General features: G+C 40.7%; 2 protein-coding genes across 3 annotated transcripts; one reads left to right on the top strand and one right to left on the bottom strand.

Moving 5' to 3' along the window:
* The first annotated feature begins 579 nt into the window (after positions 1–579).
* LOC112571754 (glutamyl aminopeptidase-like) lies at positions 580–12,625 on the top strand. Its single transcript, XM_025251026.1, is given in 21 exon segments — positions 580–1,760; positions 1,762–2,075; positions 4,084–4,187; positions 4,190–4,246; positions 4,715–4,824; positions 5,030–5,150; positions 5,341–5,495; positions 5,964–6,077; positions 6,422–6,556; positions 6,932–6,997; positions 7,284–7,349; positions 7,559–7,737; positions 8,011–8,087; positions 8,424–8,569; positions 9,107–9,307; positions 9,676–9,749; positions 10,293–10,397; positions 10,791–10,961; positions 11,169–11,309; positions 11,597–11,678; positions 11,920–12,625. Coding segments are annotated over 21 exon segments (2,862 nt in total). The 5' UTR covers positions 580–1,460; the 3' UTR covers positions 12,064–12,625.
* Positions 12,403–16,586, bottom strand: LOC112571743. Of its 2 annotated transcripts, XM_025251012.1 has the most exons (6): positions 16,378–16,586; positions 15,835–15,913; positions 14,168–14,306; positions 13,921–14,049; positions 13,661–13,802; positions 12,403–13,313 (listed from the first exon to the last, which is right to left on the bottom strand). In XM_025251012.1, the coding sequence occupies exons 1-6, from the start codon at positions 16,431–16,433 to the stop codon at positions 12,671–12,673; spliced, it is 1,188 nt and encodes a 395-aa protein (XP_025106797.1). In that variant the 5' UTR covers positions 16,434–16,586; the 3' UTR covers positions 12,403–12,670. The 2 variants fall into 2 exon arrangements, with proteins under 2 accessions (XP_025106797.1, XP_025106789.1); XM_025251004.1 differs by lacking the exons at positions 15,835–15,913; positions 16,378–16,586 and having other exon boundaries at positions 14,168–15,811.
* Positions 16,587–17,284: the final 698 nt, after the last annotated feature.

The following is a 17,284-nucleotide window of genomic DNA, read 5'->3' as shown; positions in this document are numbered from 1 at the left end:
GTATCGAACACAGAACGTGGTTTTAAAAATGACTGATCTCAAAAAAAAAAAAAAAAAAAAAAAAAAAAGGTAGACGAATTGTGAACCATTAAAATATCAGTAAGAAATAACACGATCCAGTAAGATACTGTTACATTTTCTGCCAGAGAATTTGTAACTACATTCACAACCTTTTGTTGATTTTCGTGTAAAAACTGTACCTTGTTCATGGACTCACAACTTGTTTATCTTGTGTAAAGGTGTGCGTGCAAAGGTAGAATGTGTATGTTTGTGTTACCTGACAGCTCCCCAGCTGCTGCACTGTAATGAAAACAAACAGAAAGCAAGAGCTCGGGAAGGTCTTACACAATATCAACCGACATTAAATATTAATACCTGCTTCGGCTCACCAAAAGAACTTTTTTTTTTAAACCCTAAAAAAATATTAATGCCTTCCTGTAAACGAAATAAAGATACCTCGAGATTAGTTAGCTTAACCATTGGTCTCCAAAACTAGTAGATATATATATTTATAGTGTAGATATTTATACAATGGGGCTTCTGTCAAAACCCATTAACACAATTATTGACAAGGATTAACTCTTGTATTAAATTAATAAAATCTAGAAACACATGAGGAATGACATCTACATCATCAGTAATACAGATAAAACGAGCGATACCCCCTCCCAACTCCTAAAAAAAAAAAAAAAATTCAGTTGAGAAAATAGGACGAACACAGCACCAGGATCTGACGACGAGTTTTCAAAGCCAACACCGCGGACTTGACAGCCTCCTTGACCCCGGGTACAAAGCAACCAATGGAAGGGGACACGACCGACACTCGGAGCATAACAACATACCCTTCCCGCAGCCCCCTCCTTTACCTGATACCCCTACCTGTGCCTACTCGCTTTACAGCAAAAGTAAACTCGACGATAAAAACAACCCCCTCACCAAAACACCCTTTCCCTTCTCTTTCTTTAGTTCACGCAGGCAATGGGAGTATCTGTTGTTTCCCGTTATGACGCAGAGAGAACAACGAGATGGGGGTGGAGAGGATGGGGAATGTTTAGTTGGGGGGAAAGGAGAGATTGATGGAAAGCTCAACGCTCCAATAAGATGTGCCGCACGTCACGTGCACGAAGTGCTGAGAAATGTTTACGTGCATTTACTCGCCAAGTTAACTGGGCCATGTGGTGTTACATGTTGCCTTCCTTCCTTCAGTGTTGATGGAAAAACTTCACTGCTCCCGGGCTCAGGAATGATAAAAAAGAAAATAGCTTTACCGAAAACATTTGTACCTCCGAGGAGTTCTTCATGAGTGGTAACTAGACTTTATCCAGCCACAGAACTTACTGATCTGATAATTTAATTTTATTAAACGACGCAAAATGTCTGTTACTTAGATTATCATAAGTTCTCGTTTTCTTCCAATTACCTCCGAGATCCACAGAAGATTAATTGACAGATAGTCTGAGATGGCCAGCGTGCAAGTGAACAAGCGCGTGTTATGGCTGGTAGGATTTCTCTTCGTGGCAATTCCCGTTGTTGTTGGAGTCCTGGTGTGGCATTTCACTAAGACAGACCAGCAGTCCTCGTTTGAGAACACCCTCGGCGGAAACGTCACGACACCCACAGATGCGTCCAGCACATCTTCACCCGCTTCCACAACCCCGACACCGGAAGAGGTGGCCAGCAAACCGTGGCTGGGACTGCGCCTGCCCACCTCGCAGACCCCTTTACATTACGACATCGTTCTCTACCCAGATTTTTACGACGAACCACAGCACGTTTTACGGCAACGAAACTGTGGACGTAGAAATCGCACGTGACACGCGCTACGTCCTGATCCACGTCTTCGAACAACTGCACGTGGAGACCGTGAGTCTCCGTGATGCCAACACCAATGCCACCCTGGACTTGGAGAGATTCTTCTACTTCCGGGACAACGAGTTCCTGGTCGTTGAAACCAAGGAGACGGTGGCGGCGGGAAGCGTGGTGCAACTGTACCTGCAGTTCCGAGGGCTGCTCAACGAGTCCATCGTTGGATTTTACAAAAGCAGTTATGTCAACTCATTGACAAACGAAACAAGGTCAGTGAGAAAGAAAGTGAGAGAAAGAGAGAAGGAATGAGAGCTTTTTTGAGGTCATAACCTCTATACATTAAATACACGAAATTATGGCACAGACTTTATGAGCAGTAAACAAATGGACACAAAAGAAAGGAAGGGAAACAACTATATTTGAAAATGCAACTAAATCTTGAGTCAGCAAAGACTGGTAATCACATGGATTCTACTCCTGTGAGAGACAAACATTCGCATGAACACACAAATCTTCACTGAACCGTAACGTGCCATTAAAGATAGTGTAATGCTTTTTTAATACTATGTAAAAGACATACTAAAACACACCGCCTTCCGTTTTTGAGGTAGTCGCCTACAGTAATCCATGAATAGACTATAATGAAACTCGTGACACAGACACGCCTAATTAACAGATGATCCTTGCTTTCTTATTTACACATTCTTTACCTTTGTATAATAAAAGAAAACAACAGTGTTTTTAAGGATTTTTTTGGTGTGTGTGTCTGAATATTCACCCCTTTATCTTCCTCCTCTTTCCAAACAGTGCAATACAAGGACACAATATCTTTTTCTATGTTGTTGTCTTTGCACGTCGATGCTTTGAGTCGTGTATCTCGAGAACGGAAAGTGGTCTTCACGCAGACTACCGATAAAATAGTATCTCGAACAGGGCTTTATCCAGCCACTAGAAGCAAACTTGCATCCACTAGACCTTAGCACTAGAAAGAGGATGCGAATAAGTCAGAAAGATAGGTTAAAAGATCAGTAAAGTAACTTTTCCTTGTTTCGAGAGAAAGAAAAAAAAAAAAAACTTTCAAAGAAAATAGAGATAACACTTTGAACTTTGCTAATGAGCTCATATAAACTCAGGTTCTCTTCATGGCTACAGGTGTGTAGAGTATATCGCTGACATAATCAGACAGACCGACAGGTAGACTGAGTCAGCGATGAACTGAGTTAACAACCGCTGATAGTTCGCATCTTATGAAGAGCTTCATAAAGTTCAGAGCTTTTGTGTAGAGTCCACTATCTCTGAGAGCACCATCCTCAATATCTTCGTCTAAACCTTTATCTTTTTCCTGAAATAATCTTCTTGATTACCTTCAGTGATGTTTTTTAACTGAGAGATTTTGTGACCTTAATACATAAATCTTTTGCTACCTCGTGAACCAGTTTTCATGTGGGCTGTCTGTCTACACCCTGACCCTCTTCTACCACAAACGAAATGACAGACAAGACTTGTGGTCTGTTCCCGATAATATTTTACTTTTGGTGTCTAGCTAATTCCCAAATAAGTTACCCTTCTTCAAGAAAGAGAGACGTAGATAAACTCGTGGCCATAAACCAATGCCCGTAATTGTATCATTTTATTCAATTCAATACAAGGGTTCATGTATCTAATGCATTTAAAAAGGACCGAAAGTTCATCGAACTTTTGTGTGGATTTTGCTGACTAATGACCCCCACCTCTATCCCCAGTCCCTCAAACCCGAAGACCCACATCATTACTCCATTAGGCCTGAGAATATTACATCGCAAAGTTCAAATTTTATATTTTTCTCGCGTAATTCTTTGGTATTTGTTTTCCATGCATTTTTTATAAGAAAAAAGAAAATGAAAAAATATTACTGATCAAGGGCTGGACCCGTCCATAGCCTCAGGCCAGGGTATACACACCCTCCCTGACCCCGTTAGACCTGGAAGTGATTGCTTGATTTTGTATAAAAAAAAATCTAAAGACACAAGGCACCATGCTGGAGAAAATAAGTTACAGCTTCACTAATGTTTAATGCCAGAGGCCTCCTGCAAGCTGGTCGTATATTTTCGTGCCATTAAAAATACTCCTTCACAAACATACTTTTGACTTTCTTGTTTTTGTTCTTGTGGATGAAATGCAAGGAGTTTTTTTTATTTGGTATATAGGTTTATCATATCGAAATACCAAGTCAGCATATCAATTCTGAATTAGAAATTCTTTGAGCTTTTGAACTTTGAACTCCCTATGTATGTGCAGGCACTTGGCAACTTCCAAATTTGAGCCTGTGAGCGCCAGGCGAGCCTTCCCGTGCATGGACGAGCCTGCTCTCAAGGCTCAGTTCAGTGTCAAGTTAATACACCGACCGGATACATCGCCTTGTCCAACATGCCACCCCGGGGATCTGTGAGTACTGCCCCATGTGTCCCTAGAACGAGGTTTTAAAATGTGATTGAAGAGACAAGCAACAAGCATGGATATATTTGTGTTATGAGGGCTCAGATTTTATGTTAATGAGGCGTATGTCCGTGATACTCGTGACCATTTCTCTACAAGGTGATGCTTTAGGTTTGCATCTGTAAAAGTAATTCTTGGACTGAGCTAAAAGCAAGGGGTTAGTTTTTAAAACTATAAAAATCCACTCCCCAGCAAAAGAGTAATGCATCTTTAGGTAGACCATGAAATAGGGTTCTACATTTTCATTTGGTCTTTTAGCTATGCATTTTATTAGACTTTTATCATGTTTAATTTTATTTTTTTCTTTGTCTTCTCGTGATTTTATTTGTGTCATCTTTTTAGAATTGGTGTTCTTGGCGTTCAGTAGTTACAAAGCTCTCTTACACTGTCTTTATTTAACTGCCGCAGCCTGCCCCTGCCGTGGGCTACCCAGGGTTGGTAGCTACAAGTTTTCAGAAATCAGTGAAAATGAGTACCTACCTCGTCTGCTTCATCGTCTGCGATTTCCAGTACACCAAGAATACCACTAACAATGGCACTGAGGTATGCGAGCTGTAGTCTCGAGTGAGGTAGCCGAGAAAACATTACTTAACCAGTAAAATTCATTGAGCAGAGGTGGATGAAGAGTAAGAGATGAGAATTATTTTAAGATTATTTGAAATGTGAGCCAAGGTATGGATGAGTGTTTGTGTACTTACCTCCCTGTGCCTCAGAAACTGAAATAAGAAAAGGTGTTGACTGACTTCAGGTGAGTGTATATGCTACACCAGACAGGGTGAACCAGACTGTCTACGCACTGAGTGTGGCCGTACGCACGTTAGAAGAGTACCAACGACTGTTCAACATTTCCTACCCGCTACCTAAGCTAGGTAAGTGCTAAGCTGGCTACACAGTCTAACTAAAGCCAGCCTCACACGTAGACTAAAGCTGGCATCAGACGGTTAGACTTCAGCGAAATGACAAGATTAGACGAGTGAAATGAATTACAGAATAGTTTTTCAGAACTTTTCTTCACCAGCTAGGATAGGGTTGTGAAATCTTTGGCTGGTGAACTTGCAGATCTGATCGCCATCCCAGACTTTGTGTCCGGCGCCATGGAGCACTGGGGGCTGATCACATTCCGGGAGGTCAACCTGCTCTACGATCCGGCAAAGACTTCAGAGGCCGGCAAACAGCGAGTAGCGGTTGTAGTGGCTCATGAAGTGTCACACCAGGTCAGTCCCGATGTTTGTTAGTCACGTGTCATGTGTCCCGGTGTAAAATTTTGCCAGTATATATTATCTTCTTCACTCTTTCTCGTATGAACCCGATTTCAAAAGAAGTTTGTGAGGGGATCGACGTACATGTGGCCGATTTTCACGCGCTTTGCATTTTTACATCATTTCTTGGGATAAAAATTAACACTTACTTGCACACACTTAAGTTGCTGCTCACTGCAGGCATGATCATTCTCGTTGACTCCTGTTGATGCCATCTTAAGATCACACTAAAAAATTAGCCCACCTGGCGGGGATTGTAACTCAAATGGTCGTCTCGGAAGTGTGACGTCACGCTTCCGAAGGCTTCCGAAGTTGCTTCACTGTTCAAGAAAAAAAGATACGCGTCCCGGTGGTTGGTTCCACTTATAGTGACCTGCGCTACAGGGAGGAAGGTAGTAACTAGCCTCCTTCGTGCTTTTTCAGTGGTTTGGTAACTTGGTGACCATGGCATGGTGGAATGACCTCTGGCTCAACGAAGGCTTTGCCACTTTTATGGAGTACCTTGGTGCTGAATCTGTTGAAAAGGACTGGGAAATGGTATATCTTTTATTTAATTTGTTTTCAGACTTTGATGTGATGATAAAAGTGGGATAAATGATAAATGAGAAATCTTTCTTTACGAAGGGAACAGCAAGTTAACAGCATAAGCAAAGTTTTCCCATTTTTTTTTACTTCTACATAAATCCTCATTTATTATTATTGTTGCTATTATTATCATCATCATCTTCATTATTATAGTAAAAAGTGTAGATAAAAGGGAGACAATTTGTTAAGTATTTTATTGGCGAGCATACTTTTGGTCAGAATACTTAGTCTGCTCGTGAGACAGACAGACTTGACTATGGCAGCCTACATGTTGCAATGGTCCTCGTTGCTATAAGATGCAGCAGTTCATCACGGAGGAATCCCAGCCTGTGATGGTCACTGACGCTGGCGTCTCCTCACATCCCATAATAGTCAACGTCAACAAACCCGATGAAATTAACGAAGTGTTTGATGCCATTTCATATAGCAAGGTATGGGCTACCAGTATAATGATAACAAGCTCAAACTATATCATCTGTGCACATGCCTCTGTGTATGAACCTTTGTCTCCCATTCTTTTTTCCTTGCGTATACGAGTGTGTGCGTATGTTCGTATGTGTGATCATGCTATTTCAAGCGGTGGCTGTAACTCTTTTGCACGAAGAGGATACATTTAGGATAAGAAAATATGTCCACAATATTCGTTTATCAAATTTCTTTCTAAACGTGTTACATCATTTAATCAACCCTTGCTTCAGTCCAGTAATTGAAAATATGCTAATAAATAAAGTTACTGATAGGTCAGATTGAAAATTGCTAAATATAATTCTATGCTTATGTGTTCATCGCATCGTTCCAATCCAAAGGGAGCTGCAGTGATCAGGATGCTGGAAGCCATCATCGGGAAGGACAAGTTTTTCGAAGGCGTATCAGTGAGTCAGTGTTTAACTGATCTTCGTAACACTAGCCTGAAATTAGACCAATCGAAACTAAACATAGAACTTGATAAACATGTTTTTCTCTTTACCTTTTTTAAACCCAATTTTATGTTAAGAATTTATATTTGACTTTATGTTATTTTTCTTCTCATCTCTTATACATTCTGTTGGAAACTTTTCCCATGAGAATAAGAAGCCGTCATAAACAGATGGTTTTCTTAATTAGGACATTGTCATTATCATCAAAGTTAATTAATCATAACGGGGTTCTTATGTTCAGCATTATCTCAAGAAACATGAGTGGGGCAATGCGGTAACTGACGACCTATGGCAAGCCCTGAGTGAGGTATTAATTAGTATTTGTATTATTCTATGCCGAGTGCATGCATCCAGCACCACAAAAATGTAAAACTTAATTAAAACTTATAAGTAAAGTAAATAAGTGGAGTGTTTGAGTTTAAGGAAGTGTGTACAAGAGGTAATGGGTGTATGGACGGGAAAAATACCCGACTTCAAAGGTAGGACTATTGAGAAGCTTTGACAATTTGCCGACAGGTTGACGGAGCCCACAACGTGAAGCGCATCATGGACACGTGGACTTTGCAGATGGGCTTCCCGTATGTCAGCCTCTCGTTCTCCACCAGCGCCAACAACAACACCATCATCACTGCCACCCAGACTCGGTTCCTGGCTGACCCAGGACACCAGACAACCGACGGCGAGTCGCCTTTCAAGTAAGTGGGCACCAACCTGTCTGTGTCCACTTGAAGATCCACTGGAGTATTAATCTTCTAAAAACTATTGTGTTTTAATCATTATAAAATACTGTTTCCCCCAAACTGTGCACATGATGCCCACAAAGGAGCCACAAACCTTCGTAACCTTCCTTTATTTGGATAAATCAATCGGAAAAGATCAGGGCGGAAGTAAAATTTTTATTGCTCATTGAAACACATTAACCAAAATGATGCAAATGACGTACTGTTGATACAAATGATATATTTCAGATATATGTGGTATATTGTCCTTGACTGTCTCGCATCTTCTGGTGGTACAAACGGCAGCATCATGGAGTTAGGGAACGGTAAGTCAGTAGCTTAAAAGTAATGTTTTTTTTCGGCCAGCACTCTAAATGTAAACTAGTCAAGTTATATAAATAATGCTGTGTTGTCGCCAGCTGTTTCTTGCAAGAAAAAAAAATGTTGTCGCCAGCTCATTCTTGCTGTGATGTCATCATTTGCTTCTGCTTCTGCTTCTTCGTTGTGTGGTTAACTGTAGTGTGTGTGCGTGCGTGTGTGTTTTTCGGTGAGCAGCGCGGAGTTCGCCTCCACACGGCAAAATGAACTATACAGGTTCAATGATGGTTATAATAAAAGGAAATTACTTGTGGAACATACTTTTTTGATTTTATTTATTTCAGCTACTTTTCTAATGGACGGAGATATATCGGATAACAACAGCAGCTGGCTGAAATGTAACCTGAATCAGACGGGATTTTACCGAGTGAATTATCCCTCATTCATGTGGAAGAACTTGGCTGTGATGCTCAGAGACACGCCCGGAAAGGTAGGGGACATAATTTTTGCAGAGTATCTTCTGTATAAATAACCGTTGTTGTTGAGGATTCCCCAATTTTTTTCAGTTTATCTGCCGCGGATCCGAGGATTTTAAAGTGTATGCAACCAGCAGGCCATGGTTTCGTCGAAGTCTTGGTAGAAAAATAAAAAAACAAACAAACTTAATGGGAAGAAACCAGAGCAAACTGAATAAAACAAACTTTCAGTCAGCACGTTAGTCTTGACGTGGACACATAAAACCAAACCCTTATCACCTCAGGAAGACTCATTAAAAAAAAAATAACACCAGGATCAACTAAATCGTCAAGGAATACTTTCTTCAAGGATATCTGTTAAATACTTTATCTGAACAACTTTCACGCGCACATTAACTGACAGGAACTCCATAACTGAGCAGGTTCAAGGTTCAAGGTTCATCTTATCAGTTTTGCACAAGACCGTCCATGACACAAACCTGTGTTGCATTATGAATGTCGTTCTGTGTTATGTTTTATGTTATTTAACATTTGGTAAACATTTGTCGCAGCTGAGTGCAGCGGACCGTTCAGGTCTTCTCGATGACGCCATGAGCCTCGCACGAGCGGGTCTCCTTGACTACGACGTCGCCTTGGAAATGACCTCTTACCTTTCCAAAGAGGACAGTTACATACCTTGGCGCAGCACGTTCACCTCCTTGACCTACATCTCCTCTATGTTGAGCCTCGACACAAATTTCGCTCTTTGGAGGGTAAGTACGAAACTGGACATTGTATTTTAAGTTTATTATTATTATTATTAGAGTTTTCCTTCACTAAGTATAATATCAGTAAGAACATTTAATATCAACAAATAACATTTTCATTGTTGTGAGAGAAAGTGCTTTGATAATATTTCGAAGATGACACCACTTGAAAAATTGATAATTCGAGTTTTTTTTTATGTAAGTATTGAAGATTTGTATATGTGCATTTTTTAGCAGCGTAGCTACATGACATTATTTTAATTATGATATTCTTTATTACCATAACTTAAATCGTGCAGGCTTGTAGGTATCCTAATGATAGAGGTTAAGAAAGTTTTTATTCAGAATTTGTTAAAGAAAGCTAAACTTTTCAGAAATTTGTTTTGGGCATCGTGACTCCCTCACTACGCCGTCTCGGGTGGGCAGATGTCGGCAGTCATAACCAACGGTAAGTAGCGAAACTGTCATTTATTTGGGGTCAAAGGAAGGAAGTCAACAATAACATTTTTCTTTGTATTTGTTTTAAATGCTGCCCTGTAAGACCGATTCAAACAATTGGTAGATCTGATGTTCTAAACTGCAATGTCTGAGGTATTGTCTTTCAAGGTATTTCTCTGGCAATCAAGACAGAAGAAAACGAACACAAGCAAAACCGTATTTGCGACTGAAGAAAGATGATCTTTTCTTCACAGTTTAGCGATCTGTATTTCACATTGTTTTGCTGTTTTAATTAGTGGATCTTCTGCTGTGATGGCTGGCAGGGCTTCAAACCGTAGTCTGGGTGAATACGAAGTTGTCACCACCTCAATGTATGGGTCTAGATGGGTGCTGGACTATTTCCGTCCTCTGCCCATGTCGAAAACCTTTACAGCTAGGAAATTTTTGACTAAAATGTTGTCTATTCACTTTCCTGGTCGTGGAATAGATGGATTAAACATCTTCCTGTCTAATTAATCGGGAGGTATGAAGCCCTTGACCTTTGTTATTGCAGGTCGCTTCGTGGAGTGCTGATAGACCTGGCGTGTAGACATGAAGACCAGGCCTGCTTTGCTAACACTACTGCTCAGTTCCGGAACTGGCTGGACCACGGAATCGAGTATGTTGTAGTGTTATAGGTGTTACACAAAATAACGACAAGAAACAAGGCATTTGAATTTGTTTGTTTTGATTTAAAAATGCTAAAAGTTTGGTAACAGTGTATATCATTTGCTAGTCCGTAGACTGGAGATGAAACGGATGGATGTAGCGGTTGATGGCAGATGAACTGGCACATGTTACCGATTTAGTACACTTACATATGCATGCATACAGTATTCCCAAATGTAACACCCATGAATTATATCCAAACATTTTTGCCTTTTCGAATCAAAATCATTAAAAGATTAATTTTTATATTAGCAAGATCATTGAGGAGGCAGAGACAGACAATGAACAGGACTACCTAAAACCATCCAAGCAAGCAAATGTTTATGTTTATGTTCCTATACAGACCTGCTGTAAACCTAAAGAGCCTTGTGTACAAGTACGGTATATGGGCTGGGAGCAGCGCCGATGACTGGGAATCCTTGTGGGAACGCTACAAAGTTGAAGTAGTTCCACAAGAAAGGAGAAGTCTTCTCGGTGCTTTGGCCATGACCAGAACTCCATGGCTCCTTGAGAGGTAGGCTACTCTTCGGACATTGTTGTGAGCACCAGATACATGTGTTTTGGTTTTCCTTTTCCTGACAATTATTGCCCAGAAGAGACAGTGTGCGTTTGTTTGTGTGTGTGTGTGAGGGAGAGAGAAAGTTATTCATTGTGCATTGCAATAAAAAAATTACACGAATGGACAGGATAATAGGATTTTTTGATATCTTCTTATCTCCAGGCTTCTGGATTATGCTCAGGAAGGCGTCTTTATTCGGAGACAAGACTTCATCGTCGTTGTACAGCTTGTAGCCGCCAACCCCGCAGCTCGAGGTCTTCTGTGGAACTGGGTCAGGCGGAACTGGTCCCAATTTGTTGACAGGTTATTTTCCTAAATAAATGCCGTTTGTAATAGAGAGTAAAACAAATAACATTTGCACTCTATCTCTGATGACAAAGCATAGTTTATATTTAAGCGAGAAATATTGTATTTAGGTTACCTGCTTTGTTATTATTATTCAGGTATATATATAACCGCAGTGTGTCGATAGTTAACTCAGGCTACCCGTTATTTGTGCGGAGGTAACTCGCCCTCACTACAGGCTAGCGAGCTAAGACCGCAGTTTATACATCATACACCACTGAAGAGCTGCATATTTTTTTTTTCAGATTTACCTTGTTCGATCGCTACTTTGGCCAAGTGGTACCATACACTACTTCTAATTTTAACACTGATTTCGACAAGGGGCAGGTGAGTAATTGTCAGCTAACATAACATAGGGCATGCATCCTTGTTCACTAGGCGAACTGATATTTTTTCCTTTGTGCACGTGCTATGATAATTCTGATTAACTTGATTACTTTCTTGTTAGTGATAACAGCTGTCTCCACATTCTTTAAGTATTTATGCTGCTTATTTTTTCACCTTAGATTGTATTTTCTTTCCATGCTATGGTAAGTTTAGACAGTCTCACTTTTATTTTATCTCACAGGTAGAAGAGTTCTTCCGGAAGTATCCGGAGGCCGGCGCAGGCGCAAGAGGACGTAAACAAGCCTTGGACCGCATACAACAAAACATATACTGGATGACCAACTTCAAACCGGTCGTCACTAAGTGGTTACGACACAAGGGTTAGGAGACAGGAGACATAGGAGACATAGGAGCCAACTAAGCAGGAGAGGATGTGCACAAGGCAGCGAGCAGTGTAGCTGAAGCATTTTGTAACCAGGCTGAAACTATTTTACACGAACTCCTGCAACCTATGAGTGCTGTGAGATAAGAGACAATATGTCTGAAAATAATTATTATTATTATTATTATTATTATTATTATTTCAGGCAACTCAAAAAGCAGAGAACAATTGGGTTTTTTTTCTTTCACCTTGTGTAAAAAACGTGAATCTGTTTCTTTAAAAACAATTAAACTTTATAAAAGAAAAATCAGTCTCAGAAACTAACGCAATACTCTGTGAACATTAAAAGGAAAATGAACTTTAATAAAATAACAATACAAAATCAAAAGTAAGAGCGATTCCAGTCTAAAAATCTTTAAACGTTTCCATGGAAGATTGTATATATTTTGATGGCACTTTCACGCATTTCCTTCTACTGATATTTCGTTTTGAAGAATAATGAAAGGAGAAAATGTCAGCGTAATATGTAAATAGGGAACTGATTAAAATATAAACTATTTTCCTAGTGGGGAAGTTGCTGAATTTATTTGATAGTTAATTGTCATTTATATCAATCTCTACACAAAATGTTTAAAGAAAAACCCAGTGAAGTCACAAGTTTTTCTCCATACTGGACGCCTTCTGTTGATATAATTGGAAACAGTCTTTCTTCTTTATTACCGAGTTTATTAAGTATTTCTCGAACTATCACCTCTGACAGTAATACCTGTCCACCACCTCCGTGCACTCTTTGCACTTGACAGTACAGCACCAGTAGAACTTGCAGTTGCACCTGGCCATCACCTCCACCATGTACCTGCGCACCTTCAGCCCACACTCCGTGCACAGCGTCCTGCAGCTGCGCTTCTCCGCGCGACTGGCTTTGACCCGCGCCGTCTTGTGGGGTCGCGAGCACTCGCGCCCCTCCGTGCTGGCCGCGTGCCCTGACCCTACCCTGGGGGCACAGTAGTCCGGGGACGGCAGGAGGTAGACGAGGTCCTTGGAGGAAATAAGTGACGGGCCGTGACGTCGCGCCTCGTTGCCATGGCGAAGCTGCCCGTCCTGGAAGTCTGCGTGCACAGCACGGTCGTAGCGGCGCTTCAGGAAGTGGCCGACGCTGCGGAAGTCGGGAGGCGGTGCCAGCACGTGCGCAGCGAGCAGCTGCCGGAGACGCCATGACACTTGCAGCGTATCTCCATCGTGCGCCATATTGCCTGAGGAGAGAGGGAGAGGACAGCTTACTCGAGTGCAAAATTTTGTTTACAAATCATAGTGTTGAGTTTAACATGTTTTCTCCGTCAACAGCTTCCACACCCAGACATCTCTGTTCTCGAGATACAATTCACAGAAAAAAGCCCAACCCTTATCACCAATACCCGTAAATACCACCTGTTGCCTTGACGACGTAAACATTCCTGATGGCAGCTTTTTACACCTTTCTGTGCTCGGTGATTTTTGTAGGTATGGAGAAGAGGAGAAACATCTTTTAGGAGTTCGAGCAATGGTATCAAGTACTAAGTTTTATTTAATTCAACATGAATTCCTGCCTGCTTTCACTTACTGTCCTGCCGACCTGGTTGTTGTGCAAGTTGACCGCTGCGCGCGCGTCTGCTCCTCAACGGCCTCGTCGAAGAGAACTCTGGTCACGTGTTCACCGTGCGTGGCTCCTGCGTCCTTGCAGCCCTTCCAGTTCCACTGCTGACCTGCACGTCAACGCAGACAACAATATTCTGTTTGAAAGATTAAATAATCGATCAATCCTATAAATTAGTTACCTGTACGATTCCTATGACGTCAATGCCAGGTGCTATCGCAACTCACCTGTCTGTGTTTGCCCATGATCGGTGTCGCAGGTACAGGTGTCCAGAGCTCCGGTGCTGCAGTTTAGCGTGACCACGTGCATGACCCCCGATATGACTAGTGCTCGCACCACCGCTGTCTCGCGATTGGCTGTCACAGAGTTAAGATGGAAACAGACTTGAAGTCGACGTACACGAATTCCTCTCATGATATAAAAATAGTGGAATGTATTATAAGATCTCAGGTATCAAGACAGTTTAAATCTCACCTTCAGTTCTGCTGCTGTGCACTACCTGCATAATGTTTCGGTCAGTGCAATCCCAGCGGTCCCAGCGAAACTGATGCTGGCATTCTGAGAGTCCTTGCTCTATGCCTTTGGAGATGCTGTCTGCCATGAGCAGGTAACTCTGCATGCATAAAGAGAAGACAATCTGTACAAAATAAGTCGAAAAAAAAAAAATAAAATTTGATGATGTTACTAAATACACACACATTTGACATACCTGATTGTCACCTGCTTGACGGTTGACAACACTTAAACACGTTAGTGCATATTGTGACCAACTAGACTCACAAGCGCTTTTCATTATCAGAAATATTTTTATTGAAAATAAATTTTCACAGATATACTTAAGTTTTATTCTGTGGGTAAATCACATCGAAAGTTTGGATAGGAATTTTCTCAGTTGACATGTGTTTCGCGAGCATGAGACTTGAGTCCACCCAGACTGACTCGCTCAATCTCCAACTGTGGTCGTCCTACCCCGCCCCAGGATTTAAAACGACGAAACTTGCTGAGATTCTTTGTTGCGCGATCGACGGCCGGCGGAGGGAAGAGTATCATCTGGAGCGGGCAGGCAAGCGAGCTAATAACGTCATTAACGGACTGCTTCCGGCAAGGGGCGGTAACCGAGACTCTGCGTTCCCATTGTCCTCCGAGTGGGTGGTCGTTAGGAGGAACCGTCCAAGCGGTCAGACGAAAAACTCTGTCCCTTCGTCGCTCCCATCGTCCTCGACAGATAGGACTATAGTCAGTGTTCGTCTGATACAAACAGTATTTTGCAACAAACTGATGTTGGTGTGTGCGCGCGCGTGGATGAGTGGGTGGGTGGGCATACCTGTATATGAGTATGCATGTAAGGAGATATAAAAGTGTGAAAAAGAAAGAATGTTTTTTTTTTCGGCTATTTATATATAAAAGACTTTGTCAGTCTATTCGACTTCTATTGTTAAAGAGTTTTCAGAATTTTACTCATCCAAGTTTCAGTTATTATTATTATTATTACTACATTTTTATTGTGAAGCAACACAGCCAAAGAAGATTGTCGAGACCAACAATTGTAAAGAAATAACATAAAAACACCGGCCAACAATAACTGACAATAGCATGCTGTGATACAAAAGACACTCAGCCACTGGGCCATATGTTAAGCTTCACACGCAATGAAAGTTAAAATAAGAAATTAAATATAATCTTATATATATAGATAGAGATAGTTAACTCTGAACAGACTATCAACCATGATTCATTGGCTGTATGTTGAAAGGTACTATGACCATCTAAAACATTGTACATTCTATTATAAATAGATGCTTCTGTACAGTGTACAGTTACAATGTACACAGCAAATAATTATTCGCACAGTACATAAATATAAATAAATACAAAAGAAAATTTTTAGACCAAAGTGCAAAGTTAGAAATAAAAAGAAATTACCTGTTTGAAATATGAGAAAAGAGGCGACAGATCTTAACTATATTCGATCATTCACCAGAAGGGCGTTAAAATATATTTTCATCGACTGTGATTTCATTAATTAAAAGATGAAATAAATCGAGGCTACAGCTAGGATGCAACTTTTCACCACACTGGGGGAAATAAAGAAGTGAAAGGCATAAAGTTCAGGAGAAAAAAAAGGTTTTAGTCATTTATACCGGAAGAGTAGACTCTGGGCTGTGGGCGAAAGTTAAATTGTCGGCTGAATATCTGCTCACTATGATGTTGTTGACAGACCTAGAAAAGAATAAAAGAAGGTAAAGCATTTATCAACTGCTTGTGTTCTGTATAATTTTACACTTAATTGAAAAGTGGTCATTCTCATTTCTGTGAATATCATAGGAAAAGTCTGCAATCACTTTCCCCACTTTTTAAAGGAATATATTGTGTTTAGAATAGTTTATTTAAAGAGATGATAAAAATGTTTTAAAAACAGCTTTAACGATATAAAAAAAAATCACCGGAGAGTCAGAAATACGCACAATAAAAATAAATAAAAACATAAAAGAAGTAAGAGAAAAATATACAGATGGTAAGACTGATGGGCAGAAAGAGAGTGGCATCACAAAGAAGCATAATAAAAAAAACGTAAGAAAAAATGAATAAAAAAAGGAAAAAAAATGGAGGAACTATTCACAGGAAGCGTGAAACAGGGAGGAAAGAAGGAGATAATGAGAGTCATCAAGTGAGTCCAGTCTTACCATGCTGATTCCACTCTTGAAATCACCAAAGCGAAGAAGGCTACAAACCATTCCATGCTGCAGGCCTATCTGTTGTATGTCAGACCTTCCAACATTATGTCGTCCATCACGGGGAACTCATTAACAGGTCTGAGCACTGATTGAAAACTCTAACTGTAACCGTTTTTCCGACACAAAATGAAAGTCACAAATTACTATTATACAATTTGAACCTCAGTCATCAAATACTGAAGTTTTTCTTTTGTTTTGATGGACTAATTTTTTCCAAAACAGATTTGAAGACCAGATTTGATACTTTCATCTTGTTGTCTTGCTGTCTTTGGTTTCGTTTACATTTTATGAAGTAGTAACACCATCAAGATTTTTTTTGTGTGGTTTTTGGTAGCGTGGTAGATACATCAGTGAATAAAAACACTTGTCTGCTTAAACAGTATTTAAGCAAGGTACAGAGATGTCCAGCACTGTCAGGACCAAGTCTATCAATGCAGCAATCCTCAGTGAAGGGCAAGCACCATGTCCATCTCAGGAACGATGTTTCATGGAGTTTTCCTGGACGATCGACGAGCGTGTGTCGAGGGCGTCTCACTCCATTAGCAGCCTGCCACGTCTCAGACACCAGCCCCAGGCTCCTGGTCTTTTGCTCAACACCTCATGCAGGCTGTTTGATCATTTGTAAACTGGGCAATCTGAATACAAAAACGCCAGAGAGGCCATCTCAGCAATGATCAAGAAGGGGAAGAGAAGGAGAGTTGTTCTGTTCTTAGGACTTTCGTCGATAGACTTGGACTGTCGGATAGAAATAATTTATACCTAATATTATTTTATAGCTGATAAAACTTACTGCTTTCTCGAAATTCGTCACTCCGTTATCCACTTCCACAAATTCATTTTTGAATGATGCATTTCC

The sequence above is a fragment of the Pomacea canaliculata genome, linkage group LG1, assembly GCF_003073045.1.
Source record: "Pomacea canaliculata isolate SZHN2017 linkage group LG1, ASM307304v1, whole genome shotgun sequence".
In the NCBI taxonomy this organism is placed as follows: domain Eukaryota; kingdom Metazoa; phylum Mollusca; class Gastropoda; order Architaenioglossa; family Ampullariidae; genus Pomacea; species Pomacea canaliculata.
The sequence above is the reverse complement of the archived record's forward strand: the minus strand, read 5'-3'. Positions and strand labels throughout refer to the sequence as shown.